Below are 24009 nucleotides of genomic sequence, written 5' to 3'. Positions count from 1 at the left end.
GATCATCAGCCATCCCATCCCCTTTCCCTCATTTGTATGTACAAAACATGTTGCCTTGATTTATTATGATTGTAGTTTGTACTGTTTGGCTGTATTTGTTTTCGTTTCTTTTTTGGAAAAATAAAACAAAAAAGACTATGCATAAAAGACAGTGTGTGTGTGTGTGGCAAAGGCTGGGGACTGGTTCAGACACAACAAGAAACCATGATTTAGAATTACGTGAGTGAGCCCTAGGAGTGTGGATATCTTCCTCTCACATAGAACACAGAAAGTTGCCTTATACTGAGTCAGGCCGTCGCTCTATTTTATCAGTTGTGTCTAATGCAATTCCTGACAGGTGCTCTCCAGGGTTTCAGACAAAGATTTTTACCAACCCTACCTGGAAATGGCACATATTGCCTTTTCTTTTCTTTCAGTGAGTTTCAGCAATTTCCATACTTCCCCTTTCATACCAAACCACCATTTATAGTTAGTTGTTCATGTGCATGATTTTACCTTTGCATGTTCTGTGTATTATATGTGCTTCATTGCACGGGCTTTATTATGCTGTTTTTATTACCTTCACTTGTCTGTTAAAATCTGTTTGCTGTTTCTTTCCTCATTTTTTTAAAAAAATTGATTTTATTTTATTTATTTTTTTGGCTATAACCTGAACTTGGTTGACCAATAAACTTTGGATTGGATATAGTTACTTCTGTCCAAGCAAACATGCCCTCCAAATCAGAATTGCAAGCCATAGTTTGTTGGCTGTAACAGATGGATTTCCAGATAGCATTAAGTTATTCAAGGGAAACTCTAATTTACTATACATGTAAAGCACATGGCTCACCCCAAAGGATTCAGGGAACAGCAGTTTCCCCTTTACCAAGCTACAATTCCAAGCACCCTTAACAAACTACAGTTCCCAGGATTCTTTGGGGATTTGTCATGTGCTTTAAAACTTTACATATATGGTGTTTACACATCCTGAGTTGTTTCTTCTGTGCTATTTTGTACTTTCTCCACTGTATGAACCCAGCTAGTCAGATAAGCAAGGCTGATGACATCGCTAGGTAGTGAAATCAGATTAGGCAGCGTACTGCTGGCCCTGAAAACAAATGAAAGAGTATTGTCCTTACCTAAGAAAAGGGAGGAAGGAAACAACATGTCCCAACAGTTAAGGCAACCACAGCACAGCATAGTGAGACAAAGAGAGTCCATGCAGTTGTCACTGCAGTGAGAAATGTTCCTCGCGTCGCTGCACTGAAACAGCTTCATTGCCGCATGTTGTAGCAAGACAGGGAACCATGGCCTACTGCCCCAGTTATCTTCGTAAAGGAGAAGGAGGACATCTGAGGAAGTCTCTCTCTAACAGAAGGTTGCAGGTAAGGGTGTTTTGGGGTGGGAGGTGGGATGGGGAACAGGCTAGCCATCCCTGACCTTAGTTCTTAAACCACAGTTCTTAAACTAATGATGAGATGCAATGAGAAATTGCATCAAAAGCAGACACAAGGGTATGCATGTAGAAGCCCATTATACCAGAAAAGGTCCGCTGTTTATTTAAAGCTTCACTTTAGCATTGGCTGTCAGGACTACGTATGTTAGTGAGGGGGCGAAACCATGGGGCCAAATATTATTTCTGAGCCTCCTTGGGGGTTACGTATGAGAGCAGAAAATATCTTATGTCACATAGAGGACAAAAGTGACTGTCATCCCCTTTATTTCAAATAGTAAAATTCCACTGGTCTGCATAATCTGAGGCTTAGTTGCAGGCGGGTTGCAGGAAGCCAGCATACATTCTATTAGATCCATTCCTGAATTTCTAATGAACATTAGTGGAAATGTCACAAAGGTGGAAATAAGAGAAAATACAATGAGTTGTTCATAACTAAGTTATAAACTAAGTTTATAACTCTTCAAAATATTTTCCCCCTTTATTTCTTGGAATTGTTTCTACTTTGCTTCCAATATAAAATTACCAAAACATCTGCTATACAAAATTTTAAAAAAACAAGGCTTGGTTATGTGATAATTCCAGATGGCCAGCCATAGTAAAGATATAGGTATCTACTGATAGAAGCATTTTCTGCACTTACATCCACACTGCAGAGAAGGTCATTAAACCCCCAGACATGGTTTGACGAACAGCAAAGGGCTTTCAAGACCCCTAGCCATTCCGAGCTTAGCACTGTGCAGCAAGCGGTTAACTCTGCACACAAATTGGCAATGTCGTTGATTCTAGAAGAAAACAGAAAAGATAAATTAATGCTAATAGATGATGATAAATAGATAGATAGATAGATAGATATTTCAGTAGTCATAGAATCGTAAAATTGTAGAGTTGGAAGGGATCCTGAGGATTATCTAGTCCAACCCCCCTGCAAGGCAGGAATATGCAACTGTTGTATACAGGGATTGGACCTGCAACCTTGGCGTTACATCAGCACACTTTAACCTACTGAGCTATTGAGACCACCAGTATGCTCCTTAACAAGGGATGCGGGTGGAGCTGTGGTCTAAACCACAGAGCCTAAGACTTGCTGATCAGAGGGTCAGCGGTTCGAATCCCCGCGATGGGGTGAGCTCCTATTGCTCGGTCCCTGCTCCTGCCAACCTAGCAGTTCAAAAGCATGTCAAAATGCAAGTAGATAAATAGGTACCGCTCCAGCGGGAAGGTAAACGGTGTTTCCATGTGCTGCTCTGGTTTGCCAGAAGCGGCTTAGTCATGCTGGCCACATGACCCGGAAGCTGTACACCGGCTCCCTCAGCCAGTAAAGTGAGATGAGCGCCACAACCCCAGAGTCGGCTACGACTAGAACTAATGGTCAGGGGTCCCTTTACCTTTACGCTCCTTAACCCAAACTAGTCTGCAACTAGTGAGTCAAGACAACCCATAACATGAGCAAGCAGAGCTCAAGTTTTTTTCCTTTTCACTAAGATTTTTAAAAGAAGGGAGGGAGAGAGGGAAGGAAGGGAATTTAATGTTCAAAGAGGCAGCTTGGTCTCTGCACTGTCACCTTACCTGCCTGTATCTTGGTGGCCCATGCATACATTCATCAGTGCATTACACACAAAACTATAGCGACTAGGTGGATTGTCATTCAAGATCTTGCCCAACATTGAATAATTGAGGCTGTGGATTGAGGGATTCTCAATAAAATCCAACATGAACTCTGGATCCCATAACAAGTTGGAGTTTGAGGGCTGAACATTGCTATAGATGGTTTGCTTCACTTTTGAGCAGGCACTACTAAAATAAAATAAAAGGGAATAGTTAGGGAGGAAAATACAAACACTTTGCAGAATTCAGCTGTCTTTGGCCTATCAAATGTTTATTGAAATATGAGTTAAATAGCTACCCAATATTTTGTATATTTCTCAGGTTACTAAGCACACTGGCTTTCAAATTTTAAGCACCTGAATGGGCTTGTCAAAGAAGTCAGATATATACCTACATTGGGAGAAAAATTGATTAGCCTAATTCTGAAGTCAGCAGTGCAACTGCAAAATCTGGGCACCGCAGAATCTTTTGGCTTGGATTAGATGCTCAATATGCTTGGAAGTTCATCACTCACACAACTTCATAGTTCTCAAGCTGGATCTCAGTTTTAATCAGTGCAATAAATCATATAATTATGCCTAAATTAACCACAAAACTCTTCTAAAACACTTTTGTATTAGTAGTAACAGGAAAAACAACAGCAGTGCTTACCCTTTAAGCTTTATATTTAATCAAATGTTTTATGTACTGCCTGTTGAGCAGGCATTCCAAGACAGTGTACAGTAATATAAAATATAATGCCAAAAATATACAAATTAAAATTAAAACCTAATCAAACCATCAGTGAAAAATACTTAAAATTCTACAGTGGCTGGTATTAATAGCCAACAAAGGCCATGCTGAACAAGGAGGTTTTTAACATGCTGACACTGTAACAATGTTGGTCCTCTCAGGTGAGACCATTCTAGAGTGTTGGTGCCACCACAGAAAAGGCCTTCTTCCTGGTTGTTGCCAGATGTATGCAGTAGCACAACTAGGAGAGCCTCTGATAATGTTTTCAGTATGCAAGAAGATCTGGATGTGAGATGTTCTGCCAGAATAATATATCTATAATAAACAAGATGGAGGATGTACCTTAAGGAAGGACCCCTAGACAGGAAGCCATTATTCTGCTGAGTGTCAAGGGCTGGAAGTCTACAGCCCTATTCTATGTGTGATGTCACTTCACATAATGTACAAAAGAAAGGTTTTGGCCAAGATTTCAGAATTTTTTAAATTAAAAAAACAGTGCCCAGAAACTCATTTACAGACTTCCTTCAAGCCCTCTGGGGGATGGGCATGGGGCGGGGGAATAAGAAGAGAATGAATCAAGGTTTCAAATTAATCTTCAGCCTCTGGACCTCCCAGTCTTGAAAAATCCTGACCACCTGCCCCTGCAATAATTAACAGCTGACAAATCTACAAACATACTCTGTCCAGTGTTTATTCAAAAGGTTGGTTGCAACTGGGTAGTTCAGGGTGTATTCAGCTTGGAAGGACACCAACCTCATGCTCATAATAAACACATATCAAGGCTCTTTTCCTTCTTTAAGTTATGTGAAATGTTTTGTGAAATGAAGCAGGCAGATTAAGAATTACTATGATTCCAAAAATGCCAGTGCTACGATACTGGAGTTTGAACTAAAGCAGCATTCCAATACTACAGAAACATCCAGTTCCAAAACTGATAACAGGAGAAAACAGTACTGGTGGTACATTTGCAAAAAGAATCCTCTGTACTACCACCCCTGCCCCCAACCCCCGCAGTGTACCAATACTGCATAACAGCTCCAAAAGATGTGGGGAAAAGTAATACTAGGGCTGAATCTAGACACTTCTAGAAGAAGTCTTTCAGTTTAAAGTGTTGTAAATTTAAACAGGGAAAACAGGTGGGGGGAAATGGGATTCCACGTCACCATCCGGTGGCACAAAGGTATATTGCACATACACGCATATAAATCGCTTTTTCTTTACCCGTCTAGCTGAGTCCTGAACAATATCATATTTGTTGATAGGATCTAGGCAGGCTTCCTCAAACTTAGCCCTCCAGATGTTTCTGGCCTACAAGTCCCATGATCCCTAGCTAGCAGGACCAGTGGTCAGGGATGATGGGAATTGTAGTCTCGAAACATCTGGAGGGCCGAGTTTGAGGAAGCCTGATCAAGGGGGTTCTGGCATTACTGGTTTGGAGCAGTAATGGAACTGCAGTAATGAAACTGCCCTATCCAAGTGATTTGACGAACCACAGCAGCAGCTGGGTGATCACTAATATTCACAGACCAAACAACAATGCTCCCAGGTACATGATGCCCTTGTTGCTTTCTTCCATTGTCCAGAGGCTCAGACTGTTAGTCACACTTTGGACACATTGAAAGAAGTATGAAACCATGGTTAACTTGTCCCATCTATTTCAACAGGACCTAGGTGCAATTAACTTGAGTTTTGCTCCAACCAATATATGCCAATTCCACAGAGATTAGTCTCTCAGAGCAGCTTATATGCAGTTTCCTCTAAAATATCGTTACTGATACACCATTGGTTCAAGCGAGACCTGAAATCACGATGTGCTTTTAGAGTGCTGAATGGACAGAATCAGGGCCAGCCCGCCAAAGAGGCACAGTGAGGCAGTGTGCGGGGGCTTCACCTGGCTGTCTCCAAACGTCGGGGGGGGGCAGAGTGAGGAGGCACAGGGGGTCCTGCCTCATGTGGCAAAATATCCTGGGTCAACCCCCTGGACAGAAGTGTTATGTGCCACAGGTGCCAGCCCATGGCCAGAACAGCGTGGAAGCAAGTTGTTCCATGGATGGAAGAGATAAGATAAAGTAACAAGCAGTAGAAGCCATAGTGATGCAAATTATAAGGGAAGAGGAAGATGAGATAGAGCCAAGTCTGAAAGCAATGTTTTCTCTGCATTGTGGGGCACAGAAGATAGATGAAGTAGATGAATGGGTAGATAGATGGGTAGATGAAGGCAGGAATTGGTGTCTGTCTAAATCAGGAATGGAACCTATTTGTCATTGATTAAAATTTGATTGTCCCACATTTTGATGTAAAAACTTTAACAACAACACTTTTTAAAAATCAGGAATAGAGAACTCCGTGACCTTCCAGATACTGGACTCCAAATTCCATCAGCCAAGTGTTATTCTTTCTTAAATAGGGATAGCAAATTTGTTAGCTTTTGCCTTGCAAAACAGCCCTCATGCTTTCTCAGTCACAGATTTTATGAAACGCTTCTAATGCTCCTTAAAGACAACTTGTTTATACTGGAAAATTTAGAGCGTTGCAACAGTACTTTTTTTTAAAAAAAAGCAAGCCACTAAACACTGCTGGATCACAATGGGCTTTTTTCACAACAAGTTCTGGAAGATTTTGAAGATACAATTCATACAGAAAATGAGACAGTTGATTCTTTAAAAGGGGAAGTTTAGTTAAATTTGCAAAGCTTAAATAGGAAGTCCCAGGCTTTTTACATGTAAATTGCATGGGACATTTTGTACAGGGGAAAGGCTAAAAGCCTGAAGTAAGATATAGGTAAGACTCAAACTTCAAATAAATTTAAAATGTTAAGATATTTAATGTTTTACTCTGTGTGGAAAGCCATGGGCTTATTAGAAAGCTGACTATTTTAATATAGCAGGGAGAATGAAATTGTACTTCTGCTTACAAATCTACTGCAATTGCTCATCAGAGATAATACGGGAGTTTTCTAATGATTTGACTGGAAACTTAAAGGCACAGCTCCTCAAAGCAGCAAAGCCAAAATTCATACAATTAAGTCAAGTGAATTAATTCTTACATGAGTTAAAATACAGTAAGATTAAATGTCTTCAGTATAAAAGCACTAGGTTTTTTGCTGTTTGAAGTGTAAAGATGGATTAAGCCTTCTATTTCAAGTAGTGAATAGCAGTAGGCAATAGATATAGCACAAGAAAAAAATAAAGCACTTCTCAAATTATTCTGTGCCTTTGCTTTACTAAATAAATTCTTCTATTTATGGAATATCACCATTTGGAGACCAGGACTTCTACCTATTTAAGTATGGGCACACTTTCTGAAGACACCAACTCTCTAAGTTAAATAGGCATAAAACACAGAAATCATTCAAGAGAATAAAAATTTGAGACTGAAATTCATGACAGTAATATACAAATTTGTTCTTCAAAAGTGTACCAATCCTGCTTTCTAGGAAGAGGTTGGGGCATTTTACAATACTGGGGAGCATCTGGGGAGAATCTGTCTAAATTACCGTATTTTTTGCTCTATAAGACTCACTTTTTCCCTCCTAAAAAGTAAGGGAAAATGTGTGTGCATCTTATGGAGCGAATGCAGGCTGCGCAGCTATCCCAGAAGCTAGAACAGCAAGAGGGATTGCTGCTTTCACTGCACAGCGATCCCTCTTGCTGTTCTGGCTTCTGAGATTCAGAATATTTTTTTTCTTGTTTTCCTCCTCCAAAAACTAGGTGCGTCTTGTGGTCTGGTGCGTCTTATAGAGCAAAAAATACGGTATTAAATTATAATTTTCTAACATTGTAGTAATTTAATACACTGCATTATACAGTGTTTTGGTCTGGTTTGGATGAATACATCTTGGCTTTTTAAGACAAGACAGTAATGAGCCTTGTGCCCAAACACTCAAATCAACTTCAAACTATGGTTTATGGTGTGATCTTGTTCTAATCCCAGTAATCATAGTTCCCCAGCTTGGATGAAATTGAAACAATGGTTAATCAATCCTGGAAGTTTTCAATTTCAGTGCACCTGAAAGAGAATGGGGTTTGCACCTCCCTCCTTCATGTTCACCTGCCAAATGAGGGAAGGTGGGCAGCTACCATGGAGAGGGTCTTTTCAGTGGTGGTGCCCCTGTTACAAAGCATGCTCCACTGAGATGCTCCCCTGGCAACTACATTGTGGTCTTTAGGGGCACCAGATGAAAACCTTTTTCATTTCCCCAAGGATCTTGTGTTCTAAAAATATGTTCCAGTGTTTTTTAAATGGGGAGTCTACCATTTCTCTTGTTGCCATCCTCCAATTTCTATTGGGGGTGGTAAGTGGAGAAAAAGCCTCAGATTTTCTCAGGACTGGGTGGGCTATATGAGTCCATGGGGCAGTGAGCAAGATACAGTGGTACCTTGGTTCTCAAACTTAATCCATTCAGGAAGTCCATTCCAAAACCAAAGAGTTCCAAAACCAAGGCGCGCTTTCCCATAGAAAGTAATGCAAAATGGATTAATCCGTTCCAGACTTTTAAAAACAACCCCTAAAACAGCTATTTAACATGAATTTTACTAACTAACAAGACCATTGATCCATAAAATTAAAGCAATAAACAATGTACTGCAGTCACACAATCAATCAATCAGTAGCTGAACTGGGTTCCACACAGTCACAAAAGCAAAACAAAAAGAGCTGCAAAAACAAAAATGCAAAATAAATAGCAAAAACAGACAGACCTCAGAATAACACTCAAAATGGAAGTGTGGCACTCAAAACGGAAGTGTAACATCCAAAACGGAGCACATTCGGCTTCCGAAAAAAGTTCGCAAACTGGAACACTTACTTCCAGGTTTGCAGTGCTTGGGTTCCAAGTTGTTTGAGTACCAAGGCATTTGAGAACCAAGGTACCACTGTACAGAATTCAAACAAACACATTAATTTGCATCAATAGGGAAATGAATGGGTGGCTTGGGGACAAAAGTTCTCCCCAGATTGTAATCTACAAACATGTCTACAAGTAAGCCTATCAAAAATAACTGCTTAGATGAAACCAGGGGTAGAAACAAGTTTTCAAGTTTTCAAACTAGAACCTGCTTTGTAGGAACAGAAATAAAAACAGGCGAAGGCAGAGAATGTATACAAGGCAGAGAATGAATACAAGGAGCAATTAATATATCAATGTGTATTAATGTAAGAATACACACCAACTTTTTAGATCAAATTTTGAAAAGAAGAGCCTGCAGCTACCAACCTGAAAAGATCTCCAAATTTGCTTCTGAGATGGCTACAGGACATGTAGAGATCATAGAGATAGGCTAAAATACATCTTTCTGGGGAAGAGCATTCTGATGGATTAACGACGTGTTTGACAACACCACATAATCTGTAAAAAGAGAAGAAAATCATTCAGAGTTGATGACGGGGATAGTGGTATAGTCCCTTCATATATTTCAGAGCTGAGAATTTTAACACTGTGTGTTCCTAAATCACTGAGCTTCCAAGCTAAAGGGGGATGCTGTTTACATCTCATCCTATATAAAGAGCTTTATTTCCCTTTTATCTCACCATCACTTTTTTCCAATGCACTTGGGAGTCCTTCAGATTGTTTAGTAAAGAGAAGAAAATGCACCATGGACTTTCCTACCTATAAGCATGGGGCTTTAATTAATTTGATCCTCTCTAGAGCCTAATAATTGTGGTACTTAAGTGGAAGGAGATGAGCATGCTTAACACACAATTCTCATCAACCTCATACAATACGACAATTCTCAAGATTCCTTCAGAGGAATCTATTAGCATTAAACCACTTCCAAAAATAAGTTGAAGATGTGTAGTTTTAAGGAAAATAAACTGAAGCACCATTATCCAAATGCCAGTAATCAAAATTTCCTAATGGCATGAATTCATCCAACAAATCCCAGTATAAGTCCCGTTACTAATTGCATTTGAATTCCTGAAGGAGTTCAGAGCATTCACAGAAAGGAGTTCAGAGCAGGCACACGGCCAGCTCCTCAGGAAAGGTGAGGTTACATGCACACTAACCCACCCATCTGAACCACAAAAATGTAGATTTTTCTCAATCCGGAATCATCCCTGCTTATCCTCAACATGCTGTGTTCAATCTAGATTGATTCTAGATCCTGTCGTCACAAGGCTAGGTGTGGTTACTTGATACATGTTTAGAAACTTTCCCCTTGATTAGGTTATCTACTCCTTTTCCTCCCTGCACATGCCTCAGGTGAATGAAGAAGGAAGTGGCAACAGCATATACACATTAGTCAGGTGGCCCACCCATTGCTGGGACTGCCAAATCTGTTTTCACCTGAACACATTGCAGCGTAATGCAGAACCAATCTGCAATGTGCTTGTAGTTATTAATTTTTTTGAATGAAATTAGATTTGCAGGAACAACCTAGATCAAGGTTGTGTTTGGACTATGTAGAATACAGTGGTACCTTGGGTTAAGAACTTAATTCGTTCTGGAGGTCTGTTCTTAACCTGAAACTGTTCTTAACCTGAAGTACCACTTTAGCTAATGGGGCCTCCTGCTGCCGCCACACCACCAGAGCGCGATTTCTGTTCTCATCCTGAAGCAAAGTTCTTAACCCGAGGTAATATTTCTGGGTTAGCGGAGTCTGTAACCTGAAGCGTATGTAACCCGAGGTATAATTATTATTATTATTATTATTATTATTATTATTATTATTATTATTAATAATAATAATAATAATAATAATAATTATTTGTACCCCACTCGAAAAGCAATTTCCCCAGTCTTCACTGATTCTATAACAAAATGTCATGTATATGCAGGCTGAGAGATAAAGGTGCATCAGGTATATTCCCGTTCTTTACTATAATGGCAACAGCAATGTACAATTGCATTCCTGGCTATACAAAAGTTTTGTGTTTTCCACAGACTTTTCAAGCAATACTAAACACTGTTTGCAAATTGAGAATGCACTAATTCTAGCATGTAAGAAAGCTATTAACATTGTGAAGTCTTAGAAAAATATTACCACTACAAACCCTTCAAAAACCTGAGCAGTTTGGTCTGGATTCAGAATGAGGCAAGCATGGTAATGTCTCAGGACAGCAACGATGCAAACACACAATCCTGTTGTGTAACTTCCTGCCAAGCTGGAGGATTTCAAGAGAAGCTCAGCTTCCACCACACTCAGCTCATTCAGCAGCTGAAATTAAATATATATATACATATATATGTCTTGGTTACATAAGCCTCCCAGGCCCCCCCCAAAAAAATATAAAAGGAAAAAAGTATTACAGGCAGATATAATGATGCGATGCCTCCTTCCTGCTGTAAAGGAGTAGAAACATGGAAAGGAGATAGAAAAAGCACAACACTTTTTTCATCATGATAAAAATCATTGTGTCTAGACCTGGGTTCAAGTTCCTAAACATAGGAAATGAAATGTAAGCAGCCTTCAAACAAGTTACTGCAGAAGTGCAGGAGATTTTGTTTTGTTGCCCTTGAAAAACCCTTGGCTTCGTCTATCTCCATGGAAGAAAAGCATAGCATCTGAAGCAGTTCTTTAAAAATATAAATGAAAGCTGTTTGATATAGCAGCTTCTTCAAAAGGGATTTTAGTGTGAAGTACCTTAAAGTGTTGGTACAACTTAGCTCAAGCACTGTAAGAACTGGTTTGGCTCTGCAATTGCTGTACTGCTTGCTACTCGAGTCATGGGCAGAGCAATCCAAATCACTGGTCCACCATGATGGACAGGATTGCATAAGGCAGAGGTGTCCCAGCTTTTGACACCAGAGGAGCTCTCCCATCAATGAGGAGGCCCTTCCAGTGAGAAGTCCCATAGCAGACCCACCCAAATTGTGGACGGGCAGAAGCTACCACTGGTGGCATTTGGGGAATGGGGATGGGCAAGCACAGGAGCTGCTAGATCATGTGCCAACCATGCCACTATGCTGTGACAGCAACAAGACTTCCACTTGCCCAGGAAAACCTGCTCTTTACTGCTGAATTGGAACAAACCTTGGGTTTTCCATGGATTTGATGTTTGCTCTGATTTAGCACATAAGCAAAGGGGCTATTGAAGCAGCAATGGCTACACTGCTCTGTCAAATCACACAATTGCCGGCCAGGGATGTGGACTAACACCTCTGTGGCTTACTTGGCATCAGGTATGTGCACTTGACATTTCCGAACATATTTGACTCTCGTACTTTTTCATAAAAGGGGAAACCGATATCATGTTATGTTAGGCACAGGGCTGGGTTTAGATTTGATGAGGCCCTAAGCTACTGAAGGTAATGAGGCCCCTTTATATGTCCAGCTTTCCTTTGTCAACAACAAATTTTCGCTGTTTTTTGTGTTGAATATATGCTATATGGTAATTTGTGGACCTAACAAGTACCTAAAGCCATTTGCACATAACAAAATATGTATTTTATCAAAGTAATTGATGTAGAAATGAGCAAACCAGTGATATTTTAGGGAGCAGGCTAGCAGGCAGGGCCCATTACTTACATCATAGGAGCATACACAACACAAAACAAAACAAAACAAAACAAAACAAAACAAAACAAAACAAAACAAAACAAAACAAAACAAAACACTGTTGCTGTATCTAGGTTTTATTTTATTTGTTTTTATCGTATTATTTAGAAATGTACATCCAGGTGTTTTTTTCATTTAATTTTTTGGGGGGTCCCCAAGAGAGTGGGGCCCTAAGCTATAACTTGTTTAGCTTATATGTAAATCCGGCACTGGTTAGGTGCATTCACACTGGCTGTTTACAGGTGAATTATTGCTGGAACTACTGGGTTTATTGCTGTAGTGTTCAATGCTTTTTTTCTGGGGGTACTCAAGAGTATGCTGTATGGGCAACTTTTTTTTCTAGAAGAAAAGCACTGGTAGTGTTTGAACCTGACCAAGAGAAGTTTGGTATGAACTTTTCTTCTCTGCCTCGGGCAGCCTTAGTTCATTCCTAATATTTCAGTGTGGACCGTACAGAATGATACTCTAAAGTAGTTTATTGATGAAAATTTTGCAAACCAAATTACTATGCTTTGAAAGTACAGGCATTAATACACCCTAAAATTGAGCATGTTTACTTAGACATAAGTTCAATAGACTTTTCTTCCCAGTAAGAGTGTTTAACATCACAGCCTTAGTTTAAGGTTACCAGACGTCCCCATTTCCCGGTGACAGACCCCGGATTCACAAATCAGTCCCCTAACAAAATCCATTGAAGATGAAAAGTATCCCTGGATTCATTGATTTACAAATCAGTCCCCTATCAAGATCCACTGAAGTTGAAAAGTGTCCCCAGATTCATTGAAAAAAATCTGGTAACCTTACCTTCGTTACATACTGCAAAGCACTTACTATTATTGGTGCCAATTGTGGGGTGGGGGGAACCGATTAGGCTTTTTTGCACTGACATTCTAAAGAACATTACTGTATTTTTTATTGTTTTATTTGTGAACAAACTTTGAAGCTGCTCTTAAAGCTGGGATGGAAATAATTTAAATGAAGAAATAAGTCCCATTACCTGAACAGCAAAGTCAATAAGCCCATTGATATTTAAAGCAGGCTCCATTAGATCAAAGATAAGCTGTATGTGGTGAGCCAATGGAAGATGATATGATGTCCCTGAAGCAAAACTAGTAATCTGTTCCAGAACATTGTTGGAGATCTGTTTAAAAAAATAAATAAAAATGGAACTGCCAGTAAATTAAAGCACTGCACCAGCTGACGTACCATCATGCCTACAATCACATTCATTTGATTTGTTGTTTTGGATCATTTCCCTAAAGCCACAAACAACAAGCGCAACAACAAGTCTTCTGTATCCTGTCCTCCCCCATGAGTCCCCAAAATCTGCTCCAGAGGATCTGACCACCTTTTGGAGGGTAGAAGGAACAGGAATGGGAGAGGAAACTCCATTGCATGCACCAGTGAAGCTACAGCCACTGGATACGGACCTGAAATTTTACATACATTTGCCATCCACACACCTGCCAACTGAGAGTAGCAGCTCATGCATCTAGTTCACGAAAACCTATGCCATAACCAAATCCAAGGTGTCAGAAGACCCTTCGCTATTTTTGCCAAAACAGTCTAACGGGGCTACCCGGTGATGTAGTGAAGAGGGAATGCAGGTGCATGCTGCTCCAGGACTCCCCCCCCCCCCCCACACACACAGCAGGAGCAATAACAACATCTGCCAGAGCATTGGGGTAATTGATGGCTCCTGCTTGTTCTGACTAGTGAATGCAGTGTTAATGAAGCTTGCAAATTTGTGACAGATTAGCACAGAGGAAGTCAGAGAACGAGGAAATCCACCCAGAAGAGGCTGGATACTTTTTTCCTTTTCATTAATGGGGTTCCTGCTTCATGCTACCTGCTTAAATGGGAACACCTCTTTTGCATGACCGTTTGTATTTCTAATTGAAATCTAAAGGTCACTTTTCAGCTGGCTAAGGATAGTGCTAATGGTCTTCCTCGTGAAATCCTAGAATTGTTCCAGTCTTTCTTGCCTCCACTTCAAAGTGCACATAAGGAAGTTATTAATGTGCAATGCACCCCAAGAAAACCACTGCTCCAAGATAGACTAACACAGTTAATCCTGAAATAAGAGATTGCCTGCCTAGATTTCTGATTTATACACTGATTGCCAAAACATAGTGGAAGAACTCCCGATAAAAGCTTGCAAATATGCAGCATCTCTTTACCAATTCATTTGACATGCCGGCAAGAACCTCCAGCTTTTACTGCCTGCCTGCGAGAGCCTTTGGAATTTTGAAATCTGGTTCTGGCTGTTTTTTCACGTGGCCAACGTATGTATCAACACATTCTTAAAAACATAGCAGCTGTGGAATCTTACTTAAAGAGACATGTGGTGGAGACCATTAGCCACAGTTTACATAGTGATTATATGAATTGTCATTAAAAGGCTCTATGAGGCATTCCTGGGGCAAAATAAACCATATGTGATTGCAGACTGAATTCTCTACAGATTTAGCAAGATACTAGTCAGGCTGCTCTGTAAGCCTGGAACTTCTTCCCCCTTCTTCCTCCCTCCCACCCACCCTTCCATAGCCAGACTGAAGAATCTCTTTGCAACACATTCCTTTAGGAATGCATTTTCTGTAAGCACACAAAGGGCCCATTCATACCGTGTGTATACCAAGCTTCCTGTACCTCCATTAATTCTTGTCCATTTGATGTTCTCCTCCAAATCACCACACACCTTCCCCTCCCTCAATCCAATTTTTCTCATACCATGGACACTCCAACAACTATGAGAAAATCTAGACTGAGGGGCAACAAAATGTGGGAAAGTGACGAGTTGGAGGAGAACCTTATATGGACAATGGATAATTAATGCAGGTACAGGAAACTTACCATCCACAGTAAACAACAATATGGATGAGCCCCAAATCTCTACTCTTCCATCTTCCTCCTCCCCCCCCCCCACTTTTCTCCTGTTCATGCACACTTTATATTACGACTGAAACTTCAACACAGAAATGGAAAAGATTGCAATTTCTACAGTGGAAAATACCTGACATGTCACTTGATGCTGATCGAAGTATGAAAGCTGTTGCAGTTTTGTAAACACAGTCTCTAATGTCGGAAAGGTTTCCTGTTTGTTCTTCCTGACTTTCTGCCCTTCTTCTCCAGCTAAAACATTTTTTGCACAGTTTACGGCAAAGTCTAATCCAACAAAGATTTATTTGAGAATAAAAAGCATAAATTTTCATTGCATGCAACATTGGCAGGGGAAAACTGCAAACACATTCTATATTTAGAACGTCATTGTTTTTTTAGAAGACTGAACTAAACTAAATATTTTTTTAAAAAACAGCAAACAAATTAATTTGGTTCTAAAGCTTGAGCATGAGAGTGCAAGTTCTTATCAAGAAGGCTATTAACACCGATACATACTTAAGTTGTTTAATGTGTCATGAAAGACAGCCATAAATATAGTTTAATTGGTTTATATGTCATGCTACATGAAAAACACCAGAAAATATTTGGCTGCCTTGAACAGGATAATTCAGATATGATGATTCTGCAGAGTTCATAAGGGTGCTTCTCATAACTCCCTCTATCCTGGTTTTAAAAGGACAATGAAAGCTCAGCAATGGGCATTCGGGTAATTACCGCTTGTTTCTGTAGTGCTTTTCTTATTTAGGATTTTCAAGATATCTTTGGTAATCTTCTTTAACTGATGCCTTGCCTCTTCACGTTCCTTGCCAACACCATAAAGAAGAATCATGCGCTGGTTACATTCATGACTTGAAGATTCATCCTTTTAATCAAAGAGAAAATACAATAAATCAAGAGGAAGCTGGATAGGAAACGGAAAACAGTGATAACTTAGTAAAGAATTGTGAGAATAATGTAGTAGGACACGGTAACATTGGATGAAAAGCTGTAGAAAAAACAAATCGGAGCTTTGCTTAACACGTTGAAAAGTGTATCTCAGGGACTTACATAAAGAGAAAGCAGATCTTAACTAAGCGTAAATGTCATTTATTTGTTTATTACATTTATATTCTGCCTGTCCTCCAAGCAGCTGAAGGTAGCAAATGGGTTGACTTCCTCCCCATTTAATCCTCTCAACAAACCTGTGATATAGGTTAGGATGAGTGACAGTGACTCCAAGGTCAGCCAGTGAGGCTCATGGCTGAGTAGGGATTTGAATCCTGGTCTCCCAGGTCCTAGACCATTTTTCTAACCACCACACCACTGCTGCACACAAACTTGTATATAAAAAAGAGGTGCATATACAAACAGAATGCACACATTGCTTTCGCATTTCATTACTTTAACCGAATTCTATTCCTTTCATGAGTCACTTCTCTTTTTATCTATTCAATACATGAAATTAACCACAGGGGAGGAGGTAATTTTGAATGGGGGTTCCGTTCCTGACCCCCTTGCACATCGGCAGAGTGTGCATAAGCCCGCGCTGCGCCATTTTCAGGCCACTTCCGGTTCAGCAGTGATGAGCATGTGCGTGGTCTCGTGTCAATCAAACACGCATAAAATGGTTGCGGCCTGCACTACTATTAAATTCCACCTATTTGTAACTGGAGGATTGGCCAAGAAAGCCCAACTTGGTTACATCTCATTTCCAAAAGAGGACATTCTCAAAAATGAGTGGAATATTTGCAGGGAAGATAAAAGATAAAAGGCCACAGTGGGAAAAGGATGCTGGAAATAGATGGGCCAGCAGGCTCATCTTATGGTCTTATGTTCCTGGACAGATTACTGCTCTTTGTGGGACTGCAGCTACTGCAGAATGCCACTGCCTGATCTCAAATCACAACTCCAGATTTCTTGCGAACTTCTGGACCTAGTACATAAAGCTCTAAACAACATGGAACCCAAGTACACGCCAGACATTGCCTTCTCCAGCTACTGCCCCATCTATTAAAATCTGCTGAGAATGGCCTACTTATTATTCTGACTGTAACTTCTGTTGGGCAGGCAATGACACAAGACAGGGTATTCTCGGTGGTGGCCCCTCACCACAACTGTGGAACTCCCTCTCAAAGGACACTCGGTTTCCCCCCACCTCCATGTTAGCCTCATTTAAGCATTAACTCTGAACAAAAACAAAAACCACACAGCCAGCCCCTTGGAAAGTGATTTACTTTCTTGATGTTACTGCCATTTTGTATATTTATTTTATTTATTTGTATATGTCTCCAACACTCTTAACTACTCTATGCCATACTGGTTTATGATGTTATGATGCTGTTAACATTTTCTTTTTAAATTGCATCATTAGCCACCCTGTGCCCCTACTGGGAGGAAACACAGGATACAAGTATGAGGAATAATGGTAGCCCTGGCTCTGAAGAGGTGTCCGGTTCTCTCCATTTCCAGACTTCTGTTCTGTTGTAAATTTCTCTTGAGGATTTTAAAGTGTTAAGGAGGTTAGTTTCTGCATAGTGCAGATCAATAGTAATCTTGTTCAGTTTACACAGGGACGGATGAGTTCTACAGAAATACCATCTCTTTAAAGTGATAAAAAGTGTCCTAGCAACTGTTGCCTAGGCAAACAATACTTATTTTTAAAAAGTATGGCACTGCATCTATTCTGAAAGGGATGTAATCTTATCTTCCACAAATCAGAGGGACATTTATTATGTTAATGTGGTTAAGTTGCACAACCTAGTTCCTGCCAAAAAGCTTTTAAATTACATTATGGTGTGTGCTTTTTGTTTTGCAGAACTGTTACTTAGCTGATTTACATTGGAGGGCGAATGCCAGAATCTACTAAAGCTGATCTCAGAACTGTTCTAGGGGAGCACCATAGTGTGTCTACCTTGGAATAATGGGATTGTACTTTGCAACATATATATATTCTTTTCTTAACTAAAAAAAATATATATATATTTCCTTTCGGGAGAAAGAAACTGAAGCTGTCACTTGGAATTTGAAACTGCCTCTATTCCAGCTGCTTAAAATCAGAGAGCATCCTAAGGACTTAAGCCCAGTGCTTCCTCTTTGCCTGTTGTGATTCACTCGCTTGGGCTGCTTTCTGCATGGGACGGATATTTTTTTGCTGATGAAGTCTACTAAGTGAATATTGCCTCATGACAATCAGTCACACACCTAGACAAAAAGAGAAGACAACTGAGAACAGCACACTTTCACTTCCAGCAAATGCAACCATCCAAAACAAGAAAGCCCAAGATCTCTTTTTTCTGCAGCTGATCAAGGTAACTTTATAATTTCTACTGTAATTTTTATTTGCCCCTGCATTCTGTACATCAGCCAGTTACTTATTTTCCTGCTATGTTTCATGCAAACTTTATTGTGCTATATATATTTTTTAAGTCCTGCAGTGTCTAAAGAGGCACAAAAGATACAATGCTTGTGTGCCATGTTTTGGTGTAAAATGCTAGGCAATTACCAGTCACAGAATTTACAGAGGGCCAAGTATGCAACTATCATTTATAGATGTCAAATATATTTAATGTGACAATCACCTGCACTTATAGCTGAAAGCAAACGTGAAACATTCCTGTTTCAAATAGTAATCTATTTAGGCTATATAGATGTGCAGAAAAGGAGGAAAACCACAAAGATTAACTATCTTTTACATAGTTGCAGACATTCTAGTTCGAAAGCACGTCAAAGTGCAAGTAGATAAATAAGAACCGCTCCGGCGGGAAGGTAAACGGTGTTTCCATGCGCTGCTCTGGTTCGCGAGAAGCGGCTTAGTCATGCTGGCCACATGAGCCGGAAGCTGTACGCCGGCTGCCTCGGCCAATAAAGCGAGATGAGCGCCGCAACCCCAGAGTCTTCCGCAACTGGACCTAACAGTCAGGGGTCCCTTTACCTTTACCTAAACATTCTAAAAGCATGCGTACAGCCACTTCTCTGCTCATTTGTTCTTGAAAAATTCCACTTAAGATTAAAATAGCTTGGGCACTTCTATGGTTTCTAATGTTTTCTGCTTGAAAATGTGTGCTGAGCAGATTTTGTAATAAAGCTACTGTAAGATGAGGAGTGAAGTTGCATGGAGCTAATCTCTTTATAAATATTTTGACATCTCCAGGTAAGTATCGTTTTTTATTCACCCACTCCTGGCTGCTGCAAATCAGGTCTGCCCTTCTGCAGAAATCTATGTTTTTTCTATGCTATCCCTATACAATTCAGAAGCAAATGCTTCTCCCGATGGGAACCATTCTCTGAATACACATAAAAGTGCAAATCAGAAAGCCTAGGGTAAACCTCTTCTATGAGTACAGTAGACATTTATGAGTGGCCAAAAAAAAGAGAGAGAGGAAATGCATCACCAACAGAGAGGGCAAAAGGTGAAACAGATCCACACGAAATTTGCATGTGCTGATTCATATTCATTAGATGCAAACTTAGAAAGAATTCACAGAACAGAAATACAACGGAGCTCATCACAGTGGAGAAGACTGCAACCAGAGTGCTTGCACAATCCAGGTGGTAACAGTGGCTGGGCAACTTCAAGGCCCCTTCTCTTCCTTGTTTGTCACCTTGACTCGACACCTTGTTCGCTTTCAAATAGAGGACACCCTCTGATAGATACATGCTTTATCTCCTTAACGATTAAGGCTCCTCCAAAAAAACCAAAAAACCCTATTCATTGATTTAACATTCATTCTTATTTTCTTGTAATTCTTAGATTGTACTTTTATTATTTGTTGTGAGGCGGTTGCAAGCCTATGAGCATTCATCTTGCATTTTTCCTGAGTTTACTTGCATGTTGTCTTATTAATCATTCATCATTCCTACACTTTTCAAGGCACTTCCCAGTCAGTTTCCAAACAAGAAGTCGGGTGTGTGTGTGTGTGTTTTTTAAAAAATGGATCTGCTATGCTAGGACAATAGTGCTTTAACTGAGTGAACCTAAATTTACAGTATGATCTGGACCCCAGGCCCCACCCCACAAAATGCTGACAGACTGGAGGCACCCTTAGTCATTAAAAATGTGTCCAGTGGATGCACATGGAAGACTCAGTTGAGTGGAGCCCTCTGTGCTCCCAACTCCATGAGCCACGAACCATATCTAATAGTTTACAAAAAATACCTAGATAATTCCCATTTTGCTCCTATTTTGGTTCGAGTTGAGGCAACAAACCATGCCATAATCCCTGGCTTAGCATTATGTCCAAACTAGAGGTTGAGGTTTGTTTCACTGCAAACAAAACACACAATGGCTGTACTCTTTGGAGGCATTATGCTTCTGAATTCCAGTTCCTGGAAACTGCAAGGGGAGAAAGTGTTACTGCGCTCAGAACATGCTTAGAGGCTTTCCATAGGCATCTGCTGAGCCCGTAAGAACAGGATGCTGAGCTAGATGGGTCATTTGCTCGAACCAGCAGTCTCTTCTACTGTTTTTATGTGAATTCAAGGTTTGTTCTTGGGTTTACTAATTGGAGCTTGGAATAAAAATAGCATTATGTCTGAACCGGAGACAGTGGCTTATTTTACTCCAAATTACATTTCTTTGTCTTGGCATTTTATTTTAGGTTAAAAACAAAGAGGAATGTCAGAGAATTCATGTTCTATACCAATTATGCAAATCATTTTTTCAAATTAAAAAGTCAATAGGAATATTAGTGTAAAATAATATAAACACTAAGACATTCTGAAACCACTTAATGTATTTATGCCATAATTTCAGGAGTCTAATATAAGGTTTCAACTTCCTTATCCAAGTAACATGGTTCACTGGCAGCACAATGTAAACATGCCTGCTCAGAAGTCGGTCACAACAAGTTCTATAGGAGTTACTCCCACAGACGTATGTATAGAATTGACTGGGCCTTTAAAATTGTTTGTGACTTAAAATCTGAGCTTTTAAGTCTGATGTGTGACTGGTTTTACCTCTTTGTCTGCAGGTTAACAAGTTTTATGCTACCATTTGTTTACAAATTATTGTAGTTAAATGTTTTATTATTTTCTTTCTTGTGAATCACCCAAAGGACATATGTTGTATAGCCTAGTAAACAAATATTGCTCTCCTCCAATCAATTCAGTAGAAAGTAAGTCCAATAATATAAAGCCAAGGAGGGGAATTAAAGACTAAACTTCATTTGGAAATAAATACATCAATGTGTGCACCAGATCTGTCATTCCAGTAAGAGATGCGTGTGTTCTTATTTAGCATCAACCACAAGGTGGCCCCAGCAATATACAGAAAAGCTGGCCAGCGATAGCACAGCACTCTTGGAAATATACCGTATTTTCCTGTGTATAAGACTAAGTTTTTTCCCTTAAAAATAATGTCAAAAATTAGGGGGTGTCTTATACATGGGGGCGTCTTATAGACGGAAAAATACAATACTTTCCACTAAGACTTACACAAGAAAAAGTGAAAGTGGGGGAGGAAAGGTCTAGCTTAACATCACCTTGTGTGGTTTACATCACCATATGATTTTCATCCATTTCGGTTCTGACTCCTTAAGGATTTGGACCAGTTTTAGCCCAGTTCCTAAGACACATCAGGAACTGATGATAAAGTCTGCACCTCATCCTGGACGGAGTTCCTACTTAAAGTCTACACTTCCACAATTGAATGTGGGGAAGACATCACCTTATTATAAAGGAACTTAACATTAGCACATCTTGTATCGTTTAGATGCACATGAGAAGGTACACAGTCTCCCATGGCTCAAAATAGTGTGCTATTTGGAGTGGGGGACCTATCTGCAAGCAGGGACTTAGCCTGCTTTGATACAGTGGAAAGCTGGCGTGTACGTAGGCCAGTGAATCTTCCTGAAAGAATAGATTCCACCTTGATGCTTGGGTTGCTGAGACCAGTTTTGGAAATGTGAACACAATGTGAAAAAGCTAGAAGGTACCTGCCATGTTTATACATAACAGATATGAAGTTTCTCTGTTATGTTTACTTAAGCATGCAGGATGTCTGTGTTCTCTACGTCATAACAGGGGTTTTTTTGTGCTTAAAAGGTTGTCCACATTTATTAAGTTCCACTGAAGAAAATAACATTTGGTGAAATAATGTGACTTATCTGCTCCTTTTGCTTTGGTAGGAAGAAAATAAAGCCCAAATGAAACCAGAGTACAGTCCTCCTGGAAACTTCAGCAACTGCAGCACCACCAACAGGATGAATCAAGTTCTTTTTCCCTTGTTGTACACTTTTATCTTCCTTGTGGGTATCATTATGAACGGACTGGCCATGGGAGTCTTTTTCCAAATATCCAGCAAGTCAAATTTTATCATCTTTCTCAAGAACACAGTCATTTCTGACATCCTCATGATCCTAACATTTCCGTTCAAAATTCTCAGCGATGCAAACCTGGTGTCCTGGGAATTAAGAGGGTTTGTTTGCAAGGTGACTCAGGTAATATTTTACTTTACCATGTACATCAGCATTATTTTCTTGGGCCTTATAACCATTGATCGCTATTTGAAAACTGCCAGGCCCTTCAAGTCATCCAGCACCAGGAATTTATCAGGAGCTAAGATTCTGTCCGCAGTTATCTGGATATTTATGTTCTCTCTGTCGCTTCCAAACATGATTCTGACAGACAAGAAGCCAACACGCGAGAACGTGAAGAAATGCGCTGACCTGAAGTCTGACTTTGGGCTACTGTGGCATGAAATTGTTAACTATGTCTGCCAGTTTATCTTCTGGGTTAATTTGGTCATCATTGTCGTATGCTACACACTGATAACGAAAGAACTCTACAAATCCTATCAAAGGACAAGACGCACCGGGCAAGCAAACAAAAAGTCTGTAAATATCAAAGTTTTCATCATAATTGGTGTGTTTTTCATTTGCTTTGTGCCATTCCATTTTGCCAGAATTCCTTATACTTTAAGCCAAACAAGAGATGTTTTTCGGTGCTCCACCCAGAACACACTGTATTACATAAAAGAGAGCACCTTATGGCTGACTTCCCTGAATGCGTGCCTAGATCCATTCATATATTTTGCCCTCTGTAAATCCTTCAGAAAGTCTCTCCTAAATGTACTGTGGAAATGTGCAACCAAAACAAGACAAGATCGAAGTACAGAAACTACTGATGATGAAACGACACCAATGTAGACCAACAAGAATTCCATATAATACAGCCAAGGCTGTTTAGCACGCTCTTCAATACACACATTAGCTTTAGAAGTGAATCGGGGTTTGTGCTTCTACTGAAATCATGAATCACGTGTAGTCTGTGATACTAACAACAAGCTGCTGAATGAGAACATCTCCTGCCTTTTCCTGTTTAATATAGCTACGGGACACTGAAAATAAAACTGGATGAGTTGGTAGAAGCATTTCTAATACTAAAAGTGCACAAAATAAATCAATATTCATAAAAACACAGTTGTGTACTCTCCGAAGTCTGGTAATGTCATTAATAGTTACACATTCAATGGGTTGCTTCAGATCCAGTCCCCAAGGTTTACGGGGATTCAGCAGCCTGCAATGGCGAAGTGGGAAGGACAATTGTTGATTGCACCCTAAGTCGGTAAAGGTAAAGTACCCCTGACCATTAGGTCCAGTCGCGGACGACTCTGGGGTTGCGTGCTCATCTTGCTCTATAGGCCGAGGGAATTGGCATTTGTCCGCAGACAGCTTCTGGGTCCTGTGGCCAGCATGACTAAGCAGCTTCTGGAGAACCAGAGCAGCACATGGAAACGCCATTTACCTTCCCGCCAGAGTAGTACCTATTTATCTACTTGCACTTGATGTGCTTTTGAACTACTAGGTGGGCAGGAGCTGGAACCGAACAACGGGCGCTCAGCCCGTCACGGGGATTCGAACC

At 40.2% G+C, this 24009-nt stretch overlaps 2 protein-coding genes across 10 annotated transcripts in view; one reads left to right on the top strand and one right to left on the bottom strand.

Moving 5' to 3' along the window:
* The window catches only part of MED12L (mediator complex subunit 12L), a 178267-nt gene that overhangs the window by 48178 nt on the left and 106080 nt on the right, over positions 1–24009 (bottom strand). For 3 of the 6 annotated variants that reach the window (XM_081862060.1, XM_081862061.1, XM_081862064.1), the window contains 7 exons: positions 15886–16033; positions 15284–15435; positions 13268–13411; positions 10766–10929; positions 8988–9119; positions 3002–3229; positions 2076–2217 (listed from right to left, as the gene is read on the bottom strand). In XM_081862060.1, the coding sequence (XP_081718186.1) occupies positions 2076–2217; positions 3002–3229; positions 8988–9119; positions 10766–10929; positions 13268–13411; positions 15284–15435; positions 15886–16033 (1110 nt within the window). The remainder of the gene's footprint in view (positions 1–2075; positions 2218–3001; positions 3230–8987; positions 9120–10765; positions 10930–13267; positions 13412–15283; positions 15436–15885; positions 16034–24009) is intronic. The other 3 variants (XM_081862062.1, XM_081862063.1, XM_081862065.1) reach the window with 1 other exon arrangement.
* Positions 1349–23567, top strand: P2RY12 (purinergic receptor P2Y12). Of its 4 annotated transcripts, XM_081862741.1 has the most exons (4): positions 6475–6553; positions 9975–10074; positions 17966–18458; positions 22275–23567. In XM_081862741.1, the coding sequence occupies exons 3-4, from the start codon at positions 18333–18335 to the stop codon at positions 23292–23294; spliced, it is 1146 nt and encodes a 381-aa protein (XP_081718867.1). In that variant the 5' UTR covers positions 6475–6553; positions 9975–10074; positions 17966–18332; the 3' UTR covers positions 23295–23567. The 4 variants fall into 4 exon arrangements, with proteins under 4 accessions (XP_081718869.1, XP_081718867.1, XP_081718866.1 ...); XM_081862743.1 differs by lacking the exons at positions 6475–6553; positions 9975–10074 and adding an exon at positions 1349–1364; XM_081862740.1 differs by lacking the exon at positions 9975–10074 and having other exon boundaries at positions 6493–6553.

This window comes from Podarcis erhardii, assembly GCF_964252035.2.
Source record: "Podarcis erhardii genome assembly, chromosome: 5".
NCBI classification, from domain to species: Eukaryota; Metazoa; Chordata; class Lepidosauria; order Squamata; family Lacertidae; genus Podarcis; species Podarcis erhardii.
The sequence above is the reverse complement of the archived record's forward strand: the minus strand, read 5'-3'. Positions and strand labels throughout refer to the sequence as shown.

What these genes read in the sequence shown, in the direction of transcription:
- P2RY12 (XM_081862743.1), top strand. Translation starts at nt 18,333, where the DNA reads ATGACAATCAGTCACACACCTAGACAAAAAGAGAAGACAACTGAGAAC. An exon ending in TTTTTCTGCAGCTGATCAAG is followed by an intron (nt 18,459 to 22,274) that starts GTAACTTTATAA and finishes TTGCTTTGGTAG; the next exon opens with GAAGAAAATAAAGCCCAAAT.